This window comes from Cynocephalus volans, chromosome 2, assembly GCF_027409185.1.
Source record: "Cynocephalus volans isolate mCynVol1 chromosome 2, mCynVol1.pri, whole genome shotgun sequence".
In the NCBI taxonomy this organism is placed as follows: domain Eukaryota; kingdom Metazoa; phylum Chordata; class Mammalia; order Dermoptera; family Cynocephalidae; genus Cynocephalus; species Cynocephalus volans.
In genome coordinates this window covers 75,948,797-75,961,064 of record NC_084461.1, presented here as the reverse complement: position 1 = coordinate 75,961,064, position 12,268 = coordinate 75,948,797, and the positions used below count along the sequence as shown (strand labels likewise).

At 35.2% G+C, this 12,268-nt stretch overlaps 1 protein-coding gene across 6 annotated transcripts in view; it reads left to right on the top strand.

Moving 5' to 3' along the window:
* Nucleotides 1-12,268, top strand: part of MEF2C (myocyte enhancer factor 2C) — a 164,831-nt gene that overhangs the window by 89,326 nt on the left and 63,237 nt on the right. For all 6 annotated transcript variants that reach the window (XM_063087355.1, XM_063087353.1, XM_063087359.1 and 3 more), the window contains exon 4: nt 2,937-3,140. In XM_063087355.1, the coding sequence (XP_062943425.1) occupies nt 2,937-3,140 (204 nt within the window). The remainder of the gene's footprint in view (nt 1-2,936; nt 3,141-12,268) is intronic.

The window sequence follows — 12,268 nt, the reverse complement described above, 5'->3', positions numbered from 1 at the left end:
TTATTTCACTAAATAAAATAACAACATGCAGGTATAATTTTATATCTAAATTGGATCTAAAAGAAATATTAAAAGACATTTTGTATAGATCCATATAATTAATGATTGTGCTTCTTTATCCCTTCTGAAAAGGTAGTCTTTAGCCCATCCTTAATATCAATCATGACTCATCTCAATGAACTAGAGTAAAAGTTTCTGAAGTATGATAATCAGATATGAAAATAAAGCACTAACTATATTTTATCAGAAGCACTTTAGAAAGACAATCGATAAACATAAAATAGAAGGTAAAACATTGGCAATTACTACAAAGAAAAATTGTCCAAGTTGAAATGTAAATAACGTATCTGAGTAGACATTGACTAGCCGATACGAGCTAGTAGATACCTAACTAAATGCTTTTATTTTCTCAAGGATGATCAGTGGAGTTAGCCCAGCTTTATCCTTCTATCAAGAGTAGTAACATCCTCAAATAGCCTTTTTAATCAGTTGACACTTCCAGCCACCAAGACACATATATTTTGTTAATTATTCTTTTCCTATTAACTCAACTAAGAAAGGGGTGGGAACTAAGATTTATTGAGCATCTACTCTAAGCACTTTACTCAATACAGTACATATGTTATTTTATGCAATCCTCACAGCAACCCTAAGAGTAAGTGTTACCTCCATTTTACAGATGAAAAATCAAACTCAAAGAAGTGAAGTGAGCTTTTCAAGACTAGCAAATAGCAGATTCAGCATTCAAGTCCAGGGTTCTCTGAATCCAAACCCCCTGTTCTTTCCTTTCTTCCATGTTACTTCCAATAGCAATGTAATAAAATAATATAATCATTGTTAAGTAAGCTTTAAATTTATCTTTTAAAAATTCTCTGTATGGGTTGTTAAAAAAATTCATGGGAAAAGTTATTGTGTCATTTTATATAATGTACATCAACTTGATATTTCTAAAGGCTTCACACAATAGTTTCCCTTATTAAGTTTTTTATACCACAGATCTCTACCATGTGCCCATGTCTGTCTACTGTTCTAGGGACTGGGCACACAGCAGTGAGCAAAGTCAACACATAATGTGCACTTGTGGAGCACGTACCACCATGAGAGAGACATACGTTAAACAAATCATCACAAACAAAAATATACAAATTATAAAATTTGATAAGTGCTACTAAAGGAAAATAAAGGGAGCTAGATGAAACAATAAATATTAACAAAAATGAGGAGGAATGAGGAGACTGGGAGGTGAGGTTTTCTGTCTCCTGGTGCACAGTTTCTGTCAACACAGTGTAGGAGAGCGCAGGATTCAAAGTTTACTAGGCAGTTTCTGGTTTGGGTGACTGAGCATATGGTGAGATGGGGAACCCAGAAGGGGAGCCAGATTTGGGAGAGAAGATAATGAGGCTGAGCTTGGAAGGTTTGGTATTCCTTGGATGTTTAGCTGTGTAAGACTGAAGGATGTCCATTGGTGTCTGGAGACAAAGAGAAAAATAAAGAAGGGAAATCTAGATTGAGGAATTACACACAAATAGGTGGTAGGTAAAACTGAGTGGGCTCTGCGAGATGCGTTGTATTTGAAGCTGAGAAAAAAATTTGAATGGTCCCTACTGAAAACAATAGCTACATTAAGTTAGTCAGCATTTCCCAGAGTATTATATTTCAGAAACCTAGCTTTAAAGAATGATAGTAAATCCTCCTCAAAATAAATAAATAAGCAAAGATGTCCTGTCAGCGGTAGATTTGGCAAGCAGGTTAAACAAAGTTTAAAAGGTTTCTCAGCCTTTAATATACCAATGCACCTCATTTCCCAAATGTATTGGGCCATTGAACTTCACTCTAAAGGGATATTTTCTAAGAATGATATTCTACAGAATACATGCTGGGAAACACTGGACCATATAAAGGCTTATAATTAAGAATGTTTGCACCTTTCTGGTGGGCAAGCTGGAGTAACAAGCAGAAGTTTAATCAAGAGAGGGCTGAAATTAGTAAGAGTGACATACATATTTGCATTTTATAGGATTGGCAGGTAGGACGTATTCAAAGCTAGGAAAGGGAGCTGTTGTATACAGCTCATCAGGAGAAAGGCAGTACAAAGAGTGAGGTTTTGCAGATTAGAATGAATTGGGGAGGGAATGATTCCAGGAAGGGAGATTGTCTAGGGCCGGAAGCTGCGAGGCTGTACGAAAGTGAAATGATAAGGACACAAATGATAGAGCTGTCTGGAAAATAGACAAGTGTGAACCTGAGAAATATTTTAAGGGAAGGAATTACAGGACTTGGTATTAGATTAGATTAGAAGAAAAGTCAAAGATAATAATACAGTTTCTGGCCTGAGAGGGGAAGAATGAAACCAAAACCCTAACAATATTATGGCTAAAGTACTTCCCAACACCCTGCTGGATTTCTAGAAAACAGAATACTACATTGTCTGAGAACACAATCACATCCCTTCAAGTGTTTTCAATTAAATAGCATGAGACTAAACAATTTTAAGATTTTTTTTTTAACACAGATCTAAAATGTGGGTTCATAATGTCATGTCCAGTCTTCAAGTGGTCAAAAAACAAGCTGCAAACTTAAAATTGAGAAAGACTTTAATCACGCAGAAATTAACTTTTTGTACAATCTTAAGATGCTCAAAGAAACATAAACCGTTCTCTGGTCAGCTTCATTAAAATGCTCTACATTAAATCTTGCATCTATGATTTCACATTCAGCAACAAGTTAAAAATCACACATTTTCAAATTCTAAGCAGAAATTTGTTTTAGATTTATTTGCTTTCTTTCCAAATGTGTTAGTGCCCAAGGGCTCTGACAGCTACACGCCATTGTTTTGCAAAGGAAAAGAAAAAGTATTATAAAAAAAAAACCAAAACTGCACACATGCATGATTTGTTTTTTCTTTTAAAAAAACTCGCCTGCTTTCTTTTTTCCAGGTGACGTTTACAAAGAGGAAATTTGGGTTGATGAAGAAGGCTTACGAGCTGAGCGTGCTGTGTGACTGTGAGATTGCACTGATCATCTTCAACAGCACCAACAAGCTGTTCCAGTATGCCAGCACCGACATGGACAAGGTGCTGCTCAAGTACACGGAGTACAACGAGCCGCATGAGAGCCGGACAAACTCAGACATCGTGGAGGTGAGAGAGCACGCATGCTGAGCCCCGAGCTTCAGCAGAGCTGTGGGGTGTTTGGAATCCCCGCTACCACACACACACACACACACACACACACACACACACACACACACACACACACAGCCCATCTTTCTTTTCCTAGGATGTTTGTAGTCCCGTGGATATACCCAGGGTTATCATCCCAACTATTCGTCATCCTTTCCCTCCCCCTCGAAATGCAAGATAGAGTGATATGATGACAGGGACAATGTAGCATCTGGTCCTTGCTAGAAATCCAGTACCAGTGTCAAATTATTGCCTCATCCATAGTGAATGACCATTGTCACTGCTGTATATCAGGACTTCAGGGTTGGGAACTGTGGCCAGGGGACAGCTCACCCACATTTTAGATGACATCTGATGATTTCCCAGCATAGTAAAGGAAAAAAAATGTATTTAAAAATGAACTCACTCCAGCCTTTCACTTCCAGTTTTTCACTTTACATCTCTTCTTTCTAATTCATCCCTCCGAATGCTTTCTTGATGAAAGAATAGGGACAATTATTCTCCTAGAAATGTTTTTCCCTAAAAATTATGTCATTTTATATAGCAATGAAAACTTAATATACGTGGACACAGAAATCAGATGAAAATGAATTTCTAAATGTTAACTCAGTGTTTTATCAGAGTCAGATTTAAAATATTGTTTTATTGTGCCAAAAATAAGTAAGCATCGTGTTGAAACTCAAAAATGTTTTACATTTATTAGCATAAATAACATGTCATACAATTTTAGTTGAGACTTTTTAAACATTTTCAGTATATATATTGTTTAAACGCTGTTGCCTTCATGAGCAATGACTATTAAACCTAAAAAGAAGAGGTATAATGAGAATGGTTCCCATCTGCCTGTTTTCCTCACCTATGTCTCTACTCTTGGTTTCTTATATTGTGCTGCTTTCTCAGAATTAAAAGAAAAATAATAAATGTTTTTAAAGTATGTGCTCAGTCAGTTTGCCAAGGTACACATCATTCTTGTCATTGCTTAGACTGGTTCCATATTATGAAAAAATGTGGTACTCATCCTGGTAGAATTAATATGCCTTCCAATCTATCTCCCTTTTACCTGTTATAATTATCTAAGACTAACTCTCATTTATTTGCTTTTATTTGGAAGTTTTTCAAAAGTATTGAGTTGATTGCTTTTTTCTTTTCTTTTCTTTAATTTTTATTTTATTTTATTGCCTAATAAGGCCAAGCAAATTATTTCAGAGAAACAAAAGTGAATAATGAGACCTAATATGCTTAAAATACTCTATATCATTTTTAGTTTTTCATTAACTGATCATTCTCATTGGATGCTTGCCTTGATCTTGAAATTTAAAATTGCTCATGAAATTTACTATTTCAGATAGCTTTTTACTCATGTACACATATAAACATGAAAGTACATAAAAAAATGAAGCTGAACAAAACTAGGCAGTTGGCAAATCACACAGATGCTTTTGTGAAGGCGTGTGTGTGCACTCACACGTATTTAACACAAATCCCAAAACCAAAACCTTATACACAAAACTCCATCTCGTTACTAAAATCATTATATCAGAAATTCCAAGTTGAGTTGGAATTTGTCATTAGACTTAAACTGTTCCAGTGATGTGAAATGCAGTAGAACCATATTGAACCAGTTGAAAAATGTGTTGATTTTTAAAATTTGCTTTCTTAAAGGAGTTTAAAATATAGAAAATTCATCTTCTGAGGGTGTTACTCGGGAATACACTATATGACTTAAAGGTGACTTAAAACTTCACATACTGTATGAGATTTTCATATTCTTGGACAGATGGATATGTGAAAGTCAGAGCTCTTTAAAGGCCATGAGAAGAACACTGGTTGAGTCAGAGGTCCTGCATTTGAATCCCCATCTTGCACTGTCGTGCTGTGTGGCAAGTTAGCTACCTCTCTGGGCTGAAGTTTTCTCATCTCAAAAGTGACAGCATTGAATTTGAAAGTCCTTTGCAACATGATAATTTTTTTAAAAAGCAGTACTTTTAAAAATAGAATAAAGCAGTAACTCCATTTTCTTGCATTTTACATCAACAGATTAAAGCTTTGAATCTCTCAAAAAGATATTCGAGGACTCCTAAGCCAAATCTAGAGGTTCAATGGCTCAGTTCTTTGGATGAACATAATATGTACATCTAACACATGACGAATCTGCCCTGCTCAACTCCCTGAGTCACACATTCTTCACATATTTGGCTTTTCCATATTTTAGTAACAACAGAGATCATAGAAGTAAGGTGGGATCTCTAAGCTTGATAAAATTTTATATCATTCTACATGGCATATTTTTCAAAGTGTGATCATTGAAACCAGGATGCTTGAGATACTTGGTGGAGAAGAAGGGATCTGGGTGGGAAACTGCACTTATAGCAATTTCCCCGAGTAATTTTTAGACATACTAAGTTTGAAAGCCTCTGTAGCACTCAGACATAAATTGTGATGGAGGCTAAGAACCTTTTATACATCAGGGACTTGAGGAATCCATTCTCAGAATGCATCTAACATAAAGTTGAAAGTTAAGATAGTTTACTACTCCCAGGTAAAATTTTAAATCCTATTTATTCTAATTTAATGGAATACATTTAACTTAGTAAGTTTAATGAGGAGCATAATATGTTTCATGAAGGGTCATTAGTTTTATATTTCCCACTTGGACCATTACCCCTCTCTCTTCACTCTCTAAAATCAGTTTACTCACAAGAAAAAAAGGTGGAAGGAGAAAGAAATCATGTAATTCCCAGCATTTAGACTGAAATACAAATTTCTGGGCCATACCAGAGTAGTGTTATAGGGTCATAGGAAATTGTGCAGTGTGTGGGTGTTGAAAAAGATTCCTTCTATAGCAAAAAAGCTCTGCATAATTATCATGTCTTGATAATTAGCACTACTGTTACAATGGCACAAAGACTCACAAAGGCTTAACAGACAGACTGAGATAGTTTTTTTTATTATTATATTATAATGCAGCTTGAATATCTGTTTAGATACAATACATAAATATGCCAGATTTAGTAAATGTGTTAAGTTTTTAATCCATTGGTTTAAAAAAACAAAAACAGTTACTGTATTAAAAATTTCCTTTGAAGAAAGTCCATTTTATTTAACTCTGTGACAAGTACACTGGCATTTACCCAAAAATGCTGGCTTCTGAGGCTGCTGGAATTCAGTAGGGATTCTAATAGTAGTAGGAATGGCCCCTTCCATCACTTCCAACTCTGTTGCTCCACTCCTTGTTCTCTTACCTGCCTAGGAGAGCAAACCCTACCAGTTTATGCTGGGCTGTGTTCCCGGAAGAAGATGTGGTTGATGAGACTTCAGAAGGATCTGAAGAACACAGTCCTACAGGACACATTTACAAGCGATTGCTTCACTTAGCAATGATTTAGCATGCACTAGCTTAAGCTCAGCACTGTGCAAAGGATTCTGAAACAGCAGAAGACAGGCATTCTTGTGGAGGATATAAAACATATATGCAAAAATCAGCTTGAGAACAATTGGAGGGCAAAGGAGCAATAACCTCATTCATGCAGTACAAGTTGCTGAAACGAAAGCATAGGGTTAACAATTTGAAAAATCTTTCATTCAGCCAGGTCATGTATTCTGCCAGATCATTCCAGGTGATCCTTTGACAGAGGTCCCAGACAGGTTACCTAATATCCAGCACGTTTTCTAACCAGAAAACCCATGTGGGAGCATCACTTAGCACCCAGCCAGGGAGGAAGCTCTCACCCACTCAGTGACTCACTGATTCTGTTGAGCTGCTCAGCCAGTCTGGGCCAGTAGTACAGTGATTAAGCATGGAAGGGAAGAACACGAGGCCCTTTGCTGCTCCTTAGGAAATTCAAAGATGGATGTAGTTCCTGCAGAAGAAGCCTTGGACTCACAACTGTCCAATAGATGATTGCTGGCTCTCATTTTTATATGCAAAATGGGCAAGAATTGTGTGTGTGTGTGAGAGAGAGATCTGATATTTACTTTTTTTTTTTTTTTCTGTCGCCTGATCCTGTTTGGATTTGAAAACATCTAAAAATAGCTTTTGTAGCAAAATATTTCCTTGCACTGTAACAATTAAGGACTGAATTGAAACTTCAAAGCCCTTAAAATAACTTATAACCTTACTACTTTACAGTGCTACTGGAGGTTACCAACAAGTTAACTACTCTTACATAGTTTGGTGAAAATTAGTGAGTGCAATTTTTGCTGAAAAGCAAATACAGCAAATAGTGGAATTGGATTTCTTTACAAATTTCAGGAATGGATGTAAAATATGAAAATATGCCTATTTTATTTGAACTTTCATTATATCTAAACCAATTAAATAGGTTCCAATTTTATACTTATAACAATATAGATATATAAAATTATTTTTATGTATGCTATACAGATGTATATTATGTACAGACACTTATCTTAAGAGCAAAAGCACATTCATTTATTTGTGTGGTCAATTTGTGGATTTTCATTCTTTTAAACATTCCCTGAACAAAGATTTGTTGAGTTCCTGCTGTGTGCTACATGCCATGGAATGTCTGGAGATACAGATAGCACCAAGGGCCCTCAAGGATCTCAGTTCTTGAGGTGGCTCACAAGGCCATGCATAATCTGACCTTTGTATTTCTCTTTCTGTCCAGCTTCACCGTTTGCTATTTCCTCCCACCAGCCTCCTCCACCACTCCCATCCTATGCTCAAGTCACACTAAACATATTTATATCCTTCAGCTTCTGCAAACTCTATTTGTTTTGTCTTCAAATTCCTTTCTAGGATTTTGCTTAGCTTTTAGTTATTCTTTATTTAATTCAAGTCCCAATACATACTTTTAGAAAGTCATCCTCGAAGCCTCCTATAACTTTTGTTAGGTCCTTTTCCTATATTACAGTCATCATGTGTTTTATTTTCCCCATGGGAGGACTGTTGAAGTTGTTATCCAGTTGTCTGTTCCACACTAGGTTTTAAACTCCTGATGGGCAGGGACTATACATATTTTGCTGACTATTATATCCCCAGTGCTTAATGTGAGGTCTAGAGAGTGTTAGGTCCTCAGAATATACATATAGAATATACAAACAGGAGAGACAGACATATAACCAAGTAATTATCATATACTGCAGTGTTACTCATTTAAAGTATGAAAAAATGTTTTTACAGTTCCAAGGAAACAATTCATTAAAACTTGGTAGAATTTATCAAAGCATTATCAAAAATTTAAAAAAAAAACATTCAGTAATCTATATCTGTGCTCTCCAGTACAGTAGCCACTAGCCACATGTAGCTATTTACATTAAATAAATTAAAATTAAATAAAATGTCCCATTCAGTTCCTCAGTTGTACTAGCCTCATTTCAACTCTTCAATAGCCACATGTGGCTGATAGCTACTAAACTGAACAGAGAAGATATAGAACATGTTGGTCATCACAGAAAGTTCTACAAGTTAGCCCTGATCTAGATTGAAATGTGACAAGGGAGACATTTAAACTAATTGTGTTTTCAAATGAACACCAAGATTAATTCTTCAATATAAAATTTGAGGAGTGCATGTCAGAAGTGAAGAATGTTTAGCCTTGTGATTTTACAATTCAGAGCATAAAGGTTTACTTTGAGAGACATCAGTTTGGAACTAAACACTCACTGTAAAACTAAAAGCATGTTTTACCCCTAAACCAGTAGAGACCACAGAGTCAATCAGTAAACTTACTGTCTGGTCAGAAAGCACTTGCAAGTTTGCCAGGCTGACAGGGAGCATTAACCATGGGAGCTGGATAATGTGTGTTGTTTTGTTTTGTTTTGTAATTTGAAGGTTGTGAACAGAAAGATGATCAATCTTTCTTGTCACTATTTTAATTTACTTAAAGCAACATTGGGTAGTATTTAACTTTATAATTAGTAAATTAACTTCTTCAGGAAAATGGTCTTTTTCTTTATGAAAGAATTTAGAGAAATAATACTCTTAAGTATATTATAAATCCTTCTTAGGTTTACTATAAAACATAATTTAAATAGATCGTATTGCTAGTGACTCAGTAAGTCTGTGCTGTCTTCTGTTAACCAAGTATATAATTACTATTTAATAGATACTGTTGAAAAAATACAGAGTATTAGTAAATTTCATAAAGATTTAAACTTTCAATCTTGTGGCTTCCAAAGAAAGGGGAAAAAAGTGATTTCATAAAAAAAAATTTTTGTGTATTATTCCTGAATTTTAATGTTAATATTTGTTTATATATCTTTTAAAGACTTTGACTAGTACCAGTAAATCACATTTGCATTTGTTCCCCAAAGTCTAAAAGAACAAATGAGTCTGGAATTTTTTAAATGTATTCATGTCTCATAACTATACCATAATGATTTTTATAGGTCAAATATGAAGAGCCATTTCTTTTCTAAAGTAATGCTCTTGCTTAATTTGCATATGTTTTGTAAACATAAAAAGCTGCTTAACACCTCATTTATTAAGAAAGTGATCATTGTCAAATAAATAATAATGTGCATGTTAGATTACTTAAGTTACATGCACAAGGCAGTAAAACTGAATTTCCTTTTATCTGTTATTGCACACCCCTACTGGCTTGTAGGCATTAGTACTAACAGAAAGTCAACAGAGAATTACCTAATAATGGTAGAAGCAGAAAAGACAATAGAGTTCAAAATACAGCCTTTTTGTACATAACGTAGTTTCTTTATCAATATTAATTATCAACTTTTTATCATTATTATTTTACATGAGTCTTCTTTAATTAGAGCAAACAAGAGTCCTCATGTGGTTCCCTCCTACCTCCGATACCTGGAAGTGAAAGGGGAAAAATGTTTAGCCTGAATCATAATAGCCAATTTTTAATGATATTTAAAGATTTTATGGCATGTGGAACATGGTTATGAGCACAGTATTTCAACCAAAGGTTGCATTCTAGCCATTGATAGCACCTAAGTAAAAGTAGCATTGTTTGAGTTTAAAAGGTATCAAATAAAATATCAAAAAGAAGAAAATTCTTACTTCCTCAGAATTGGTTACTGAATGTACTTGTATAGTCGTGAAATAGTCAAAAGTGAAGTTTTAGGAATAATTCTGAGTACTGCCTAGAGTAAGAAGAGAAAGTGTTTAGTATTTCAATTTCTTCACTCCATTTTTGGGTTTTTTGGTTGGTTTGGGGGTTTTCTGTTTGTTTGTTTAAATTCCAAATCTCTTTCCTGAAGGACATGACAATATTTTGTTCATCTCTGTAACCAGCTGCCATCTCAATGTCTGGTACATTATAGACATTCAATATATGTCAACTACTGATGATCATTATAGTATAAAATTATAAATTTTCCAAAGTTTTGTTTGTTGAAATCAGATGTATTCTAATAATAAAAGTAAGAATCTTTCAAGTAAACCAGAGATGAATAAACGCTGTTGCTATGTAAGAGAAAAAAATTAAAAGGCACAGGAAACCAAATAGAAATAATGCTTGTGGTGCTGGTGGAAAGTAAAGGACTTCCAGACCAACGCGCGGTACCTTGATTCCTGGGGGAAGAGAGAAGCAACCTGTTGGTACTTTGGCTAGGGTTTGGCAAGAGAAATCATTGGGTCTCAAATGAAATGCCTCTGGCCCATTCCAAATCACCAGGGAACCTTGCTAAATCGCTGATTCTGATTCAGTGGGTATGGTGCAGGGTGCAGGATTCTGTATTTCTGACAAGCTCCAAGGTGATGCTGATGCTGCTGGCCTGTAAACCAAACTTCCAGTAGCAAGAATCTACATTTCCCATTCCAATCATCTATTTCTTTCCACATGGAGTTTGAAAGTACATCCATAGACCATCTCTTCTTTGTAGTTAGAACTGAGGGTTAGAATCATACCATAAAATAGATTTTACCATAAAATCTATCAGCTCATACCATGAAATACATTCTTAGAATCATCATAATATAAAATAAATTCTTAATACTGATATTTGGTGAAACTAATTCTTGGAAGCAAGTGCATTAGGTTTTTCTGGAAATGTGATATAAACGTCTTATTAGTACTTAATGAGATGACACTGGTCATGAGTGCTGCCACACCTGGCCTGGTCCTCTTCTTTGTGAGTGCCCATCTCAGTAGTGGCTGCCTGGTGCATATGTTGAGAAAGATTCTGAGTCCAAGGCCAGACGCAGTTGGGAAGTGTGATGTGGTTGGTTAGGGGGTGTGGTGTGGGTGCAGAGGGGGAACAGCAGCTATCCCTTCCTCAGTATCCTCATGGTCAAAATAATTCATAGGACATTTTGGGAAAAGACTTAATAAAACTCAGTCATTAAAAGGACTGTAATTAGGTGAATGCCCCATATGTATACAACAGATTAGATGGATGGATTATATTATCAGAAATATATCCCATTTTACCATTAGATATGTGGCATATTATCCAGTCATGTCTCAGTGGCATTGAGTGTATTTTGTGTTACCCAGAAATTTTGCCACCTGATAGAAGTTCTGAATAAGGGAAAAAAATTATCTGTCAATTATTTCTAAAGGTCATAGAGTTAATGACTAGCTGGGAGGTTAATTAGATTCTGAAAGCCTCTTCATATCAATTAAATCTCTTATCTTTATGTTTTAGTAAATAAACTCAGTGACTATTTAGAGCTACTATTCTAGGATAAGAAACACTGTAAACAGTAAACTATACAATGTGTGCTTGGTTTTTTTCCTCACATCTAAAAAAATTGTTACAGAAAAAACATATATGAATTAATAGTAACTCCTACAATTTCTGAATCAGATACTTTATTTTTCAAAATAGCATGCAAATTGCTCCTTAGTCATAAACAAATACCATCACTGTGACCTCAAGGAAATCATTTAATAGAAAAACTGAGGGAGTTCAGCGTTACCCTGAGAACGAGCGATCTAAAACCAGCTCCACTCTTTGTTACTTTTTAGTTCCAGAAATCTAACCCCTTTTAAGTTTGTTGTACACGTTTGTATATAAAGGACGCATTTACCACCTATGATATGACAGTTATATACCCGGTCATTTCCATCATATGAATTCACTTTGGATAATATAACCAGATTTCAGAAAAACCCAAAAATGGAGTGAATAAATTGAAATTAAATGAAAGT